Source organism: Periplaneta americana, chromosome 10, assembly GCF_040183065.1.
Source record: "Periplaneta americana isolate PAMFEO1 chromosome 10, P.americana_PAMFEO1_priV1, whole genome shotgun sequence".
NCBI lineage: Eukaryota > Metazoa > Arthropoda > Insecta > Blattodea > Blattidae > Periplaneta > Periplaneta americana.
Genome location: NC_091126.1, coordinates 39,222,976 through 39,240,264, shown reverse-complemented (window position 1 = coordinate 39,240,264; position 17,289 = coordinate 39,222,976). Strand labels below are relative to the sequence as shown.

Below are 17,289 nucleotides of genomic sequence, written 5' to 3'. Positions count from 1 at the left end.
AATACCGAACAATCGGAAGAGATTTTACCCGTAGATAAGTTGGTTCGTGATGGCGAGGAACGATCGAGTCAGCAGAATGAAGTATGGACGGAATTAAAGCAAACATCGGAGACTAGACAGCTGATGGACGAACGTGACGACCGAGCAGGACCCAGCCAGGAATCTGCTGAGCCAAATGGAAGTGTAGACCGAGTAGGAAATCGCAGTAACATATAGTCACCCTACGTGAGTCAGCGAGAAGAAGACAAGAAGCGGAATCAGGTATGTTTTACGGGAGATCAAGAGGAGGTGCGGTTAGTGTTCAAAGAAGACATCAGGATGCGAAAAGTATCATGGGTGAAGAGATAGTGATTTCGTCACCACAAGGCAGTATTTTATCGTTGACGGGTACATTTAAGGGCCAAAAAAGTTATAATCTTAGAAGTTGGTGCACGAGAAGTAAAAAATAAATAAAGGTCTGAATGAAATTACAACAGGAAGTTTGGTGATTTGATGTCGTAAATCGTGTTTTAGTGTGATGAAAATGTGTTTAGGGGATCATAGATATAGAGATCAGGTAGGAAGTTAAAAAAAAAGTTGGGAAATTAAAAAGTGGGTAGTTAATAAATATAGTTATCGATTGAAGCTTATTGTAAAGAAGTAAATCTTCGAAAGTGATGTAGTGAAGTTATGATAGATGATCTTAGTGATAGTATTTATAATTTTCTATGGTTTTTTCTGAGTGTTGATTGTGGTTAAGAAATGAATGATCAAACTAAAGTGAACTAGATACTCATGTCAAGATTTAATAAGATTATAATGACGTGTATTAGGTAGAAAAAAGATCCCAATGATTATAACCGGGTGAAGTGTTATGAGTTAGATGTAATGTAGAAAGACGGAATTATGTATAAATTTAGTTAGCAAGATTAGAATGCTGAAAGGAACGTAAGTGTGTAACGAACAGATGGTGGACATGTAAGATCATTAAGAAGAAATTGACTGATTGGAGTTAAGTTAATAGCGAGAGTAGATGAGTAGGCTGTCGAGATTGCATGCTAATTGTAGGTATATTAATAGAAAGTTATGGTGAAACCCGTATACATAAGTTGTGGTACACCATAACTAATATAAATGTTGATGACAAATAAATATCTATCTATCTTATTGTGAAAGTTAAGAAGAGAGAAGCATTTCTTTTATTGATTAAGTAAAAATTAAACCTACTCTACGCAGTAAGAAAATGCTTAATAAGTTTGCTTTTGAACGCTACTAAATTCCGACAGTCTCTGATGTCACTGGGTAGGGTATTCCACAAGCACGAGAGCGAGATTATGTTGAATATGATGATGTCTTATGTGTTGGTATGGCTAGTATACGGCTATTTTGCGTGCGTGTGAAGAGATTATGATATGATGACAGGTAACTGAAACGGGAGGCAAGGTAGGTATGTGTAGATGTGTGAAGGACTTGGAAAAGGAGAACAAGAGAATGAAAATTTCTACGTTCGTTAAGCCATAGCCAGTTTAGAGTTTGGAAGGATGGGGTAATGTGGTCAGCGCGACGGACATCGCAGACGAAGCGAACACAAGAATTATGAACACGTTGTAATTTTTGCGACTGGTTGACATTGAGGTCAGTCAGTAGAAAATCACAATAATCGAAGTGGGGGATTACTAGTGTTTCCTCTAGTATTTTCTTGAGTGATAGCGGAAGGATTGCTGTTTAAGGAATGTAGTATGGAAAGCACTTTTTTGGTATTGAGTTACTTGGTTATTCCAGTTCAAATTCGTATCAAAGTAAACTCCAAGGTTTTCAACACAGGAAGCAAAAGGAATTATTGTGTCGTTTAACTTGACAGGAAGAGCAGGAGTAATATTGCATAATAGATGTTGATGTCCCACTAGGAGTAACATTATCACCATATTCTAAAGATAGTGCTGATACTTTTTTTTAGTTGTTTATTTAATAACGCTATATCAACTACTGGGGTATTTAGCATCATGGGTCCTTACTGTTGAGGAAAACCTCGGAAAAAACCCAGGCAGGTAATCAGCCCTAGCAGGAATCGAACGCACGCCCGAGTGCAACTCCTGATTAGCAGGCAAGAACCTCAGCTGACTGAGCTACACCGGTGGCTGAAGTTGCTGTTGTTACGGCAGTTATGATGATCATAAGATACCATCACTAGACACATACATACACAGTCGAGATTATGACTAAAAACATGTTCAGTTTTGAACATGTTATTGTTATTTTCCGATGGTTTCATACACAATTTGTTTATTTTGACAATTTTGTTTATGAAATGGGGCACCTTTAAGGCGGAATTTATTTCCCTAGATAAGATATCATGTGGGGATCATAATTAGCGTAATTATTGAATACGATTATGGGAAAGAAATTACCGATTTTACTTAGACATCTCATTTTAAAAAATTCTACAATCCACAACAGCAAAATATCAGCCATTACTTCTCTTATGAAAGAAGCCGTGCGAAATTTTTATCCCTTTTAATGGAGTTGCATACATTTTTGACGCTAAAAAAATTATTTTTTCCTATATTAATTTAATATGAATTCTTAGCTTTATATCTCCGAAAGAAACTTAAAAATATATAGAAACTTGACCCAGTTATGCATTAAAATGTCCTCCCATACAAATAAAATACCAACCAGCAATAGATTGCTTGTTTTCTCAAACATACTCCTTCGAGTTAAGAAAATTGACTTTTCATTTTTCTTCTAGTAATTTAGTATTAACTTTTAACTTTATATCCTTGAAATAAATTTTAAGATATCTATAAAATTCACCGAACTATGGATTAATTGTCCTGCCATGCAAACACATTACCAGTCAGCAATATGTAAATTTTGTTCATTTTCTCAAAACTGCAATTTTTTTTAATTGTTTAAATCGTATAAAATTTTGCATTGCCCTTTTTTTTTTTCTTAGTAAGATGAACAAACTGTAGCTTAATTTTTAACTTACCTTTAATAGAAATTAAAAAATAAATGAAAAATGTCTTACAAATTTAAATACAATAAAAAGATTTTTTTTTTTTTTTCGTCTTTCAGTGCTCGTATTATAAACCGTTGAGATAGGGCTTATTAATACGAATGTTACATTTGAGCTAAAAATAATTATTATTGAAAATGTTTAAAATCTTGGGGTAATTTTTTTTTAATAGCAGTTAGATACAATTTGCACAATGAAAATTACGAAAATTCACAATTCCACAAATGTAGGCAAATATCTTTTTCTTTTAGATCGAAATTAATTTTCAGACATTAAGCATATAAAATGTCGTCGAGATAGAACTAAATACAGAGGAATAAAATTGATAAAACAACATTTTTTTAAGGTGAAAGGTGTATTTAACCCTTTAGAAATCCATCTATATAGACTGGGTTTAAAGTCTCGCTTGACCATCAAGAAGAACTCTTAAAATATGCGTTTAAATTGAAATTCCGTATTGATTGTTATTTCAATTTAAAGTAAATGTTGTTTAATAAAATTGATGGTTATGACATATTACCAAATTCGCCATTAAATCCAAAGGCTGGGGGTTGAAATCTGATGAAGGATGACGAATTTTTAGGATAACATTCTTCCCATACCTTTTTGCGAAAATCAAAAATCCTTTCCTGTCATCTTATCACAGATATCCCAACTTAAGAATGAATTCCAGCCAATTCTTGTGTTGTACTAGAATTTTTATTCGAAATATACGTAGACAAGTTTGAAACCAATCACAATTTATCCAGACAATAACTGTACTTACTACAAAATAACCTTTTTTTGTGTAGAGAAATGCCACAGAAAGGACACAAATATTCGCAAGGATATTTCACTCACCAAGTACTCTAAGGACGTGCACCAGGGACTCCGAATGGTGTATGTTGCGAACATTGCAGGAGTAATTGCCAGCATCAGATGGAGAGACTGACTGCAGATTTAGTGTGCCATTGGCAAAAATGATAGAACGATGTCCACTTTCAATCCTGTTCATATTAAATGTCCAAGACAGCTCAGGGCGAGGATTTCCAACAACACGACAATCGAACTTGACATTTGTTTTCCAAGGAGCAGAAATGACAGTGGAAAATGATAGAATTGCTGCCGGAACTGAAAGAGAGAACAACATTTATATTATGTATTACCGGTATTATTATTATTATTATTATTATTATTATTATTATTATTATTATTATTATTATTATTATTATTATATTTAGCCATTTTTATACTACATACTTTTTCCAAAAGGAGACCCAACATCTCAAAAATAGGCTACACTGAGTTATAATTTTATAACTTAAAGAAAGAGAATTAATAATGAGATAATGTATGAGAGAATGTTCAAATAAAAAAGACTGGAAATAAACATTTGTTATAGTGGTACACATCAGTAGTGAAGCTTTTAAGAGGCTTTTGAGGCTTAGCTTTCCCAAGTAGGTCTATAAGCTCGTAATAACGATGTATCACAACACTTTGTTTCACTCAGATCCTTCCATATATCAAGTTCACTATGGCAGTAATTCCAGGATGGAGAGTTCAGTGCGAGGCTTGTGGCAGAAAGCCCCTAAAGGCATGGCTACGACCTTGACTCGCAAGCTAGAGAGAGAGACCACGGAGAGGATACGATTTGCTACATCTCATTATGAAATGTGGTTTTGAGGCTCAATATTACAATAATACATTGTACTATATTGGTGTTGAATGTGACGCGTTGTTGAATTTTAGTTTAATCAAAAGAGAATGTGTGTGTATTTTACGTATTCATTTTGTGTAAAATGACTCATACTGAGAGAACACTGAGGGCATTATTTTAGAATTAAAAGAAAAAACGGTTTTCAAGTTGAACATATGAAACAAAATGTGCTAACAAAGATAGGAGATTGACACCACATTTACATATTAAAACAGCGGATGGAGGAAGACAAAATAGAAATTTTTAATTGTCATGGTGTAAGAAATATTCTTGGCTAACAAGGCGCTCCGAGATAAATTAGTTATATTGTTACATCTGTATTCTGTTTGAGGTGAAAATGAGTGGTCATCATCTTATTGTGGAGTCTGTGTCACAAAAAATTTTGATAGAAAGTCCAAGAAACATCTACTCTATAAAATAATGTAAGGTAAGCAGATTTTTTCAGCCTACCCAATATTTACACCTTTGCTTTGCCACTGCTACACCTAGAAGTTAAGCAATACTGGGTGTTCAGTTCAAAGTATGGCTAGTCGATGAGCCTAGAGAATTCAATCTTCCTACACTTCCGCAGAGGTGTATTACCTATGTGCCAGATAAGTTGCCTAGCAAGTACGGCGTTCATTTTCAAGAGTACTTACTGATACGTACGGTAACACCTGTAGTGGCAGGAATGTGAACTGTTTGGAAACGTGTACTGAGGTGGGTTTTTTCCTTACTGTCGGGATATGGGGAAAGGGTTAAGACGATTACTTACGCACAGTATTTGTTGACATTAACTTCGACAGTCAACATGGACAAGGAGCATTTGATTTGTGTTGTGGAATGTTGCCGTATGCAACCGATGATAACAAATGCCCTGCGTACGACTTGGCCGCCCAAAACACAGTTCAAAAGAGGTTATGGTAGATGGACCGCCATCTGTTGGCACGACGTTCAAGTTATACCGTACACATTCTCAAGTTCAGATTGAACGCCTTGATTAATAGGCAACTTCTCTGACATAAAAGCTGAAACTCGCTTCAAATCGCTGACTCACAACAGTGACATCATGACACACTTTGAAATGAACACCCAGTAGTAAGCGTAAATAAGACACTTTGTCCACCAACTAGAATAACAATAAGCCATATTTGAGTATAATACAGTAAGTTATATAAAACATTAAAATAATTGGAAAAAAGAAGGCAAAAAAATAAATCATTTGAACATGAAGAAAGCTGAAATGATTGGCCTAAACCTCAGAACCAACCTCTGGAACTAGGAACCAGACTCATAACAGGGGTGCTTGGCCCCTCTCCAACTCTCGTCACTGCTGTCACCCACCACTCGTAAACACTCTTCTCACGCAGCTGATTGGCTTCGTAATGGGTGTCTGTTGGAGGTTTAGTGTGCCTGATCGGGTCTTTAGGCACGCCATGTCGCACCTCCCGTTCATAAACATTGTACTGTGTAAGAACGCCATTTGCTCTGATTGGTGGGGCCCAGCCTACCACGGCTGAGCGCGGAGAGCTGAGAGCCACTCTCACAGCAGCAGGAGACTCCGGAACTGAAATCAGAAGTTGTGAACAACACAAAGTTATCGCTATTCCATGTCTATTAGCTCTATGCCTTTCATTTTGAAGTGAATTTAGACTTTCTCATTTTATTTTAGTAGGTTATTTTACGACGCTTTATCAACAGCTTTGGTTATTTAGCGTCTGAGTGAGATGAAGGTGATAATGCCGGTGAAATGAGTCCGGGGTCCAACACCTTAAGTTACCCAGCATTTGCTCATATTGGGTTGAGGGAAAACCCCAGAAAAAAACCTCAACCAGGTAACTTGTCCTAACCGGGAATCGAACCCGGGCCACCTGGTTTCGTGGCTCCACAGGCGTGGACCTAGACTTTCTCATGTTAATGTACGTGATGTGATAACAGAAGTTTCGTCCGAAACTTTAGTATTAACAGTTTCCTATCAGTAAATTTAAATCTTTAGAAACAGTGTTTCAATTAAGTGCCATGAAACAAATGCAGACACCACAAGAAGTTATCAGTCCTCTCTACTTTTTATTTTTTAGCTGGTTATTTAACGAGGTTGTATCAAATAATAGGTTATTTAATATCGATGAGATTGGTGATAGCAAGATGGTATTTGGCGAGACGAGACCGAGGATTTTCCATAGATTACATCACATTTGCCTTACAGTTGGGAAAAACCAAACTATAGTCCCGACGCTGTTATTTCCGGCGTGACTCCGCCCCTTTGCTTACGTCTTAGAAAGTAAAGGCTCTATGAAGTCTAGGTAGGTAGTATCGTTCGCCATTTTTGTTCTCACATTGCCGAGCTACCATAGGAGGAATCTATTTGCCGCACCGTTAAACATTATCATGTCGTAGCTCCTATGATAATAAATCAAACGCAATGTAATTCAGCAAATAATTGAGCGGCAAATAACGTCTTTGTGTGTTTTCTGCGAACGTCAAAAAAAGAGCTAAAATGGCGGGCGATTATATTAAGTATTTATCGAGCCTTAAGAAATGAATCAGCGAATCACAAGACGCACACGTTTAAATATAGGCGACCTGCAATGTGATTGGCTGCTGGAAATTAGAACGATGGGACTATAGGTAATCAGCTCAAGCGGGAATCGAACCCACGCCCGAACACAACTCCGAATCGGCAGCAAAGTGGCTCAGCTAACCTAACTATGCCAGTGGCAGTCCTCTGTATTTCTCTGCATGTAGGTATATAGGAAACGTAGCGCAAAGGTAGGAAATGCCCTTATCAAGTCAATTTTTCTTTACTCACATATGAACTTACACTTACATATGTGGCGAATGTTAAACTCTGTCTCACTGTGAGCTACGAATCGACATTTATAATTTCATCATCATTGTCATCAGAGCCACCACTGTCATCCTCTTCCATCTCCTTCTCCTCTCTCCTCCTCATCCTTATCACCATCATCGTTGTCACTTATAACATTAACACCTTAAGGGATTAGGCCGATCAGCCAATTACTGTTAAAATCTCTTTGTGCCTCCTAATAATTCATTCCTCTCTATTTAAATGAGGCAGTTTTTAAGGAGTGTGGGCCTAATTAATTATTTCTACATTTTGCTGCTATTTTTCTTAGTATTATTTCGCTAATAATCACGAATTATATTTTCTTATCAATTCTTGTCTTACAGTCCATTTAAAATGACCTACATAACCTAAATGATGGAATATTATGTAACACAACTGAGGGGCGAAATAATCTACTTTACACACACCAGAGATCAGAGTTCATGTTCCAATGATTCAAAGTAAAATTGTGGCGGACTAGAATAGTTTGGAGGTTTTCTCGAGGTACTCCCATTTCCCCTACCATCATATTGCCATTAAAATAATTTATTATAAATTTTCCTGATCTCTTCATTACTTCGGACTTTCCATGTTATTGTACTCAATAACTGGTCAAAAAAATTTTCGCAGTATTTCATTTTCAAATGTGGTTAGTGCATGGCAGCTTTTCTTGCTCAGTACCCAGTTTTCTGTACCACACAGTAGAGGAGATAAAATAATATTTCTGTGAATCTCGAATTTTGTGCAAAGGGAATGCAGTAAGACGAAATATATTGCCAGTGAGCGTTATCATTACAGACGTTATGTTCGGTTCAAGTTTGTGAAGTATGGTGAAGTTCGATATTCGTTAATGTTCGCTCTGCAGAAGGAAGCTTGTCATGTTTGTTCCACCTTGTTATAAAAATATTCACTGTCCTCCACTCCCACCCCTTCATGTTTCAACCACTTAAGGATTTTAGCATAGATCTTGTGATCTTCATATGAAATAAGACGAAGTTTGTAATGTCTCGGTTGCCACTTTCATGTTTGAACGTTGCAAGACACTACTACCAGTAAAAAAAAAGTAAAAAGTAACAAATCTATATTTTTTGTTCTGTAGAAAATATATTTTCACACATGACGAATGTCTGATTCTGTTCAAAGAGATTAGGGATTACAGCTTCTAGACACTTGTGAATGGCTTCTATAAAGTAAACTTCCTTTTTAGAATTCTCAATGCTCTTGACAATGCATTTCTTCCGAAACAGCACTACGTAAAATTTAGCCAGAAATTAGTTTTAAATCTGTCACTTTATAAGATTACATAAACAAAATTTCCTAAATTTTTACAATCAACAGCAACCTTTCAGAAGACACCAATCTTCAAATACCCTTAATACATATAAGCAATATTTTTGAATGAATGAATGATAGTAATATCTGAAATTAAGATATCAATTTCACAGATTCACTTATTCAGCAATGACTGAATTCAGCCGCATTTTAAACATTTAAAAGCTTACGAATTTTAATGCCTCGTATGTGCTGTAAAATACATGCCACATTAAATCATTCCATGTTGAAATTTAGGTTATAATTCACAAAATATATTTCTGAATTCTTTGCATATCAAGCATTGAACTTACGAAGATATTATGGAGAGATTGAGCCAGCAGCTGTTTCACAATAAATACAATATTTCATTCAGTACTGTACCGTACATAGCTAAATTTCCTCAAATGTAAAACAAAAGAACAGAAAAATTTGTAATATTAGTACAGTTTGCTATTTTATATGTTCCATGAAAACTACAGAGAAACACAACACAATTTACTCTCTAAATATAGAGTAGGCTATGTTCATGAAATATATTATAACATTAAGAAATTGTACGAATTTTTACGCTACGTGAGTCAGCATGTCATAAAGTATTTAGATCATCATACATAACCGAAGAAGATAAAGCTTCAATACATATCTTCAAAACATATGATGAAAAGCTTTCTAAGTTCAATATCAAATTTATTATTAGAACCGTCAGAAATTATCTTATACAATTGTGGTTAAGTACACAAATGCTATTTGCACAGTTGTGTAAGATAAGTTCTGACGGTTCTAACAATAAATTTGTGTATTGAGATAGTACAGTTTATCGGACTTCAAAATGTTTTTCAAATTTTCTCAGTTCAGTTTCCAATATTAATTTAACCTCTTCATCTTTGTACATTTCATTATAAACTTATAATTCTTCTTTTAATTATAAGTGCAGTGCGTCTGTGTGCTCTTCCGGAGAAATTACCTTTATGTTTATTTATCGTGTTATAAGAAAATTCAGAAAGATGAATGAGGTAAATATTACATTCCTGTGCAGCTTATTAAGTGCTCCAATGTAGAGTGTCTCATAAATAACTGGAACATAGACGAGACGTACAAATTTCGTTTCATTCAGTTCCTTCTCAGCATGCTAGTTGTTCCTGTGACTCAGCTGCTTAAGTCAAATGACAAATCTGAGAGTGAACTTATTTGAAATTAACTTGAAGCCTGTACATTAAAAATACTCTTGATTGTGAGACTAGCCTTCTCACTATTACAGTCGATGTTTGCACAAAATCTTTACACAGAGTGATGACATTTTTATGAATGATCAAAATCCTTGGTTTGACTTCGTGCAGAAGAGAAATGAAGCTAGGGGTCTCAAGTTGTAGGATTAAAGTATGTAAAATTACTTTCAATCTCCAGTCATCATCATCCTAGAATCAGGAACATTGAATTTCACATTACAGCTGTGTCCAATTCAGAAGCTGCAGAACAAGCAAATCAAATAACTTCTGTCAGTGGCACCTCGTGGGTATTGAATTCAGGGGGGCTGCATACAAAAATAAACCATGAAACTTACATTATTTAAAGATTAGTTCCATGCACCTTGTCTTGTAGGTTGCAAACTTTAGTATCATCTTCTTATTAAAATCCGATATGTCGTTTAACATAGTCTTTACTACAATGGAAAACATAGCTAATGCGGTCAGTCTCTCTTCTCTCATCATATTTCCGAGATAGGATTTTACTCTCTTCAAACACTAAAAGCAACGTTCTGGTTCGGAAGTTGTCATTGATATGGGGATAGCTATGCGTAGTAGTTCCACAACTTCTGAAAATGAGGCCTGCAAGTTCTCAGATAGAAGAAACTGCAAGAGTTTGACTGCGTCACTGATATTTCTGAATTCTTGTCTCTGATACAACACAGTGAGTTACGTTTTTAGTTTTTCTTTATCGAACATTGGAAAAAGCTTCACACATACATTTAGGTCATTTTCAGGAAATGAGCTTTTGTAGCATTCAAATTTTTCTTCACACAGAAGAGAAGATAATATCAGATGATCTATGAACTGGAATCGGGTGTTAGCTTGTGTGATAATGAGGTTACACACTTCCTTGTCTGCCGCAACGCTTGTCTGAATCCCTTCGACCTTACGACGCTTTTTAGGGTTTTCATTTTCACAGATCTCGCTCCTCAATTGTGCACTGTTCCGTATTGTCTGTATGGTATTAACAAAGCTTGATATGCAGAGTCGGCCTCAGTAGCATAGTCGGTTGCGGGTTCGATCCCGGCCAGGTCGATGACATTTAAGTGTGTTTAAATGAGACGGGCTCATGTCAGTAGATTTACTGGCATTTAGAATCCTGTGGGACAAAATTCCGGCAACGCTGATATAACCTTTGCAGTTGCGAGTGTCGTGAAATAAACCATAATTTAATTTTCTTATATGCAGATTTGAACCTTAGAAATATCTAACTGGCGATATTGTAGTTGGCTGTATAATATATCTACATGATACATCAATAAATGAAAAAGAAACTGAGCCAGAAATTGAATTCAGGATCTTCAAGAGTACGCAACAGGGCGCTTGCCTCATTTATTGTGATGTTGTTAGATGTTTCAGATTCCATTATGGTTTGAAAACATTCTAGCAATGGCTCCTTCTTCTCATGAACAACATTTACTGTTCTTATTTTAAAACTCCATCTTGTTGCCCCAGCTGATGGAATTGTCTTTGAAACACAGTGATCTAATACAGACTGTGTGGAGATCGAGAGAAGAAAGCAGGGATACTGGATAAATTAGCAAAAAATATGCGAGCTTTGTAGGCTATTTTGATTAGCAGCTCTTTCCATTATGAGCTTCAACTGATGGGCACTTAATTTCACATTTCTCCTGAATTGTTAAGGTACTGAACTGAACAGACTGTAAATATTGTACAGAATTAAACATTATTGCACTTGTTATACCCACAACATTGAAGAAAATGTATTTAAAACTGCGCGCTACTGACAAGCTGCTGCAAATTTTGCAGCGCCTGGAAACTCTGGATTCATGGCGAGGGGCAGCAGGGGGAGGGGTAAAACTAAGCGCAAGGCATCCGATACAAGACTGGCAGCTCCAGGGGAGGAAGTGGCTTTACCAATTCGTCCTTGTCTCTTGTTTCGCTCTGGCAGCACCAGGGGAGGAAGTGACTTCACTAACGATTGCGTGCATGTCAATGAGAGCGAAATTTAAAAAAAATTCGAGCCGCTAAATGAGACTGTATAATAAACGTATTTCACAACATAAAACGAGACAAGAGCCACAAATGTCTGGGGGTGCTGCAGCTCCGCAGCCCCCCTTCGAAAGCTGCCCCTGACTTCTGTGAAAGAAACTTCATTGTGCTTAATTGTGTTCGCACACATCCATTGTCCCAATGAGTTGTGAAGAGATTTGTTACACTCACTGAAGTTTCATTTCAGTGAATGAATGTTCGCATCATCATCTAAAAAGCTTTCATTTGGAGAATCATATTTTCCACATCAGATTCTCTAATGCATGATCTCGATGTCAGAATAGAATATATTTCTATATAAGACTTTAAAGAATATTTCAATGGTGTAGTTTGTCATGAGTGTAACATTATTCAATTAATTGAAAGATACGTTGCAACAGAAGACAATATATTGTAAAAAGTTTACATAACTAAAATGACCCATATATAATTCCTAGGGACTGGGAAGAAAATCACTTAAAAAATTACTTTAAATCTCCAGTCATCACCATTCTACAGTCAGGAATTATTAATCATCCTAGAATCAGGAACAATGAATTTCACTTTACAGCTGTGTCCAATTTAGAACCTGCTGAACAAGCACATCAAACAACTTCTGTGAAAGAAGCTTCATTGTGCTTAGTTGTGCTCATACACATCCATTGTCCCAAAGTGTTCTGAAGAGATTTGTTACACTCGCTGAAGTTTCACTTCGCTGAATGAATGTTCACATCATAATTTAAAACGCTTTTATTTGGCGAATAATTTTTTCCACATCAGATTCTCTAATGCATGTAGTACTCGATGTCAGAATAGAATATATTTCTATATAAGACTTTAAAGAATATTTCAATGGTGTAGTTTGTCATGACTGCAACATTATTCAGTTAATTGAAAGATATGTCGCAACATAAGAGAATATACTGTAAAATGTTTATGTAACTAAAATGACCCATGTGTACAGGGTGATTCACGAGGAAAGGTAAAAAATTTAGGATGTGAATTCTGAAGTCATTCTGAGTAAAAAAGTTCATATGAATATAGGTCCGTTTTCGAATGGTTACGGAGATATGGCTCTTTGATTTCACAAAAACTTCTGAGATTCCATTGTACTAACTCGTATTTAGAGACAGATTACGGACAAATTTAAAGTTTATATTCACATATGCATACATACCTAATATTGTAGAAGTCGGGGTCGATGTTTTCGCATATTTTCAAAGGTACCTCCTTCTGCTTCAATACACTGCTGCGCTCGGGTGTGAATCGGGCTCATCGCTCGGGAGAGTTGCACGTAACTGTTCTCTATGCCGCATCCAAAATATGGTTGATTAGCGCCTCTCTCATTTCCCCTTTCCTTTGCTATACCAAGTCTTTCATCCAACCCCATAGACAGTAAATGCTCTTCGATATGGTACCCTTCTGTTTGGAAAGCGTTGTTCATATTCAGTGACGGCATGCAAGGAACTTCCATCGCACAAACCATAAACATACACAATATCGGCGTATTCTGTAGTAGAAAATTTGTAAGGCATCTTGAAAAACACAACCTAACACTTCCGATAACTGTACCTGTGTAACTGCTGTACTGTAGGTAGCTGACTGAACTGCTGTGAACTGATAAGTGATAGAGTATTTGTTGTGGCATTTGTAATGCCCCATAACCCTGTTTGTTTCTCTTCTCTTATCTACATCACTTACAATGCAGATTCCAATGTTACATCATTCATTGCGATCGGTGACCTTGTCTCAAGTCAGCAGCATATGGTAATGTCTGATTCACATTTGGGTGAGACGTTTTACCAAAATAATGCATCTAGCTCCGCCATCGTTCGAAAATGGACCTATGTTCATATGAACTTTTTCACTCAAAATGGCCTAAGATATCGTATCCTAAATTTTTTACCTTTCCTCGTGAATCACCCTGTATATATAATTCCTAGGGACCGGGAAGAAAATCTCAAAGTCACTATTTAATTAATGTAAGCTGTTTGTTGACAAAAGTATTTTCTGCATAGAAGTGGAAAACTGATCATAGGCCATAGCTTTGCCGAATGATGCAATTTACTTGTCATAATTTCCAATGTCTCAAATGTTTCTGAAAATAATATCACTTACATAGACTGTCCTTTCATGTCTGTGACAACTACGGAAAAATCTTAAAGAACTTGAACAGAGTCAAGCCATTCAGTACCGATATTTTTTCAAAATGATATGTGCCTGGCTATTACAATAAAATCCTAAAATAGAAAAGCAATAATATATATTCACTATATTTCTAGTTGACTTCCCAAGATCCCTGTCTAATGAGAATCTTCTTTAGATGAATGAGGCTTTCCTTACCATCTTCTGCAGTAAGACAAACGGTGGATTCACTCCATGGTCCAATACCAACAGACGTCATTGCTGTCACCCGAACAGAGTAGTTGCAATATTTATCCAGATCCACTAATATGGTAGACAATTTATTAACTTCCAAAGTGGCAGTAACATCATCTGCTGACTTGAAACCTTGAACAAATTTACGAAATACCATAAAATCCATCATAAATCACTCAACATACTACAGTGAAGGGAACAATGGCCATCTCAGTTTTCTCTGAGGCCACTTTTGAAGCTAAGAAACTGAACAGCTGTCAGAAATTGTACATATCATCAATTTTCATGTAATGACTGTGCTTTGTCAGCAGTGCATGAGTCCGTTAACGTTTCACACCCAAGTATCTTCTTTCAGTAGCATATAGTCATGAAAAATGTTACTTTTCATAGTCTTCTACTCTTAAAAAGCCATATAGATTCTCATGGTGAATTTTACAGATGAAAGTTGCAAATCTTATAGTAATCGAATGCAGATTTTTCAGTGTTTCAGTTATTTGAATCTCCAATGCAATATAGAGGTCCAGAATAAGTATCCAATTCAAAAGAGTTTTTCTTTTATAAACAATATAATATCAGTATTAGTTACAGTATCTACTTTCACGAAACCGTTTCATTACTTCTATTAGGAAACATACTTTCAATCTCTTATTTCAATCTGAAAATGTATACAAGGAAATGTACTTTGGATTTCATTATTAATTTTGAAAAAGGAATAGAAATTTAAACCAATTCCACATTAATTTAAAATTAATTTTATCTGACATCAGAAAAATCATTTAACAGAAAACCAACTCATGTCATGCTAATTCAGTTTTACTTATATATCTGTACATTGAAATAACTTTCTGAAGTTTTTGGTATTTATTTTTAATTTTACTACTACAGCTAGCATAACTGTGAATATTTTACTGACAGCATGACCATTGTTGCCCTTACATTTAAATTACAAATGAATGCACAAAACAATATTTTATATCAGACATGTGAGAATAGGAAATTTTATGAAAAAGTCTTTACTCGCGATTAACAATTTTGTATTATTATCGAAATATAATCTCATATTTCAAGTACAAGATTTATATTGGTATCTTATAAAATGGTGGCAATTATAAGAAAACAACAGGAAGTGTACATGAGGCAAGAATAAATTTACCTGAAGCAATTTTCCTTCATGTTAACATTTCAACATAATATACAGGCAGATCAGATTTATACATTTGAAATTAAGACTGAAAATTTGTTTGATAAAACTATGAGCCATTCTTAAATAGTTCTCATTCAATGTCTACGCAATTCAATTATTATATGTCAGTGCCAGTACCTATATCATCATCAATGTGAGCATCTTCAAGAATTGGATATTTTGTCTCTGGGTCTTGTGACCATAAGAAATCTTGCTATTGCAATTCCCTGATTATACAGTCACCATAATTTTCCTTGACCTCCTTTTCCTCATTGTCATGCTCTTTGCTTTCCCTTCTTCATCCTTTCAATTCAACTTCTCCTCTTCACATTCCAAATATATTAATGTTCGCTTTTATCATGAAATGAATAGATTGTCACCCAGTTCTGGCTCAGAGCTGCATTTATGTGCATTTAATTGTCTTTTTAATTATCTGTGTTCTATCATTATCTAAATTAATACCGTACTTAAAGCAATATTTTTCCTAGTTTACAAATTTGAGTATAACTGATTTTTCTGTATTCTACCTTTTGTCAATTAAAACAAATACATGCATTGTCTCAGAATGTGTTTACTGCATTTTTTACCACAACATGTGCAATTATATATCTTATGAGATTTATTTCTGTACAACTTGAATGTTTCCACTTCTTGTTGTCTTCTTCAAGCAAACATTTTGAGCCATGTAAAACTTTGTATACAGAGCGAAGCAAAATTAAATTGATTTCAAGTAATCGGAATTAAAACTACTCTTGCTCCAAACAGTGCTCGTCTCGTCCAAAAATTGTACCCATTCAATTATGTTCAGCTCCATAACTTATATTTCTCTGGTTGATTGGAGGCACAACGGAACTTAATCTTACGACCAAAAGTTAAGTCTTCTCAAATGCCTTTTCCACACTGGCCAGTCTTCTTACATGTTGCTCTTTATGAAGCGGCCAACTGTTTTATTCTTCAACATCTTTCTGTGCTGTTACGTTCAGTTTTCTGTGGACTAACCTGACGTATTTAATATGTACTACAAATTTATCATACATTACTTTCATTTCTCTATTGGAGTCGTTTCCAGAATTAAATGAAAGTACCAGTACATGTTTTAACGTTTGTAAATATATTTATCCACTTCTTTTCTTCTGTGTGGTGTATGTGTGTGTGAGTGTGTGTGTTGCAATTCTTTGGTCACAGTAACACAACAGTAATTTACTAAAATTCTCCAAATTATGCGTTTTAAACTTTTATTAATCTACAGACCTGACTGTATGTAGTGAACATTAATTAATCAATTTGTAATGTTACCTTACCTGAAATCATTAAATTTGTGAACACACTGCAGTATTTAACTCAGATTCTTCGAATTAGTTTCAATTATGTAATGGAATTTAAAACTAGCATATAGAGGAAACTCATTTTGGTAGTAATAATTCAATTTGAAGAGAAAGTAAATTATTAACGGTTATGTATAGAAAAGTGCATATTATTTAGTGGTAATTTACAGAAAAACGTATGGCCATAATAGTTTTAAATGTCAGAATTGATACCGTACAGAAAATTAAAAAAAAAAAAAAACTATGTAATAATGATGATGATTAAAGAAATGGAGGACTCGCAATACCGGTACGAAGAATGGAATAATTCCAAGAAAACATGCACAAA

General features: G+C 35.3%; 1 protein-coding gene across 1 annotated transcript in view; it reads right to left on the bottom strand.

Annotated features, from left to right (window-relative positions):
- Positions 1-17,289, bottom strand: part of LOC138707602 (cell adhesion molecule Dscam2-like) — a 1,410,362-nt gene that overhangs the window by 30,160 nt on the left and 1,362,913 nt on the right. Inside the window, exons 21-23 of the mRNA XM_069837241.1 lie at positions 14,418-14,585; positions 5,944-6,240; positions 3,839-4,108 (exon numbers count right to left, since the gene is read on the bottom strand). Of these exons, the coding sequence (XP_069693342.1) occupies positions 3,839-4,108; positions 5,944-6,240; positions 14,418-14,585 (735 nt within the window). The remainder of the gene's footprint in view (positions 1-3,838; positions 4,109-5,943; positions 6,241-14,417; positions 14,586-17,289) is intronic.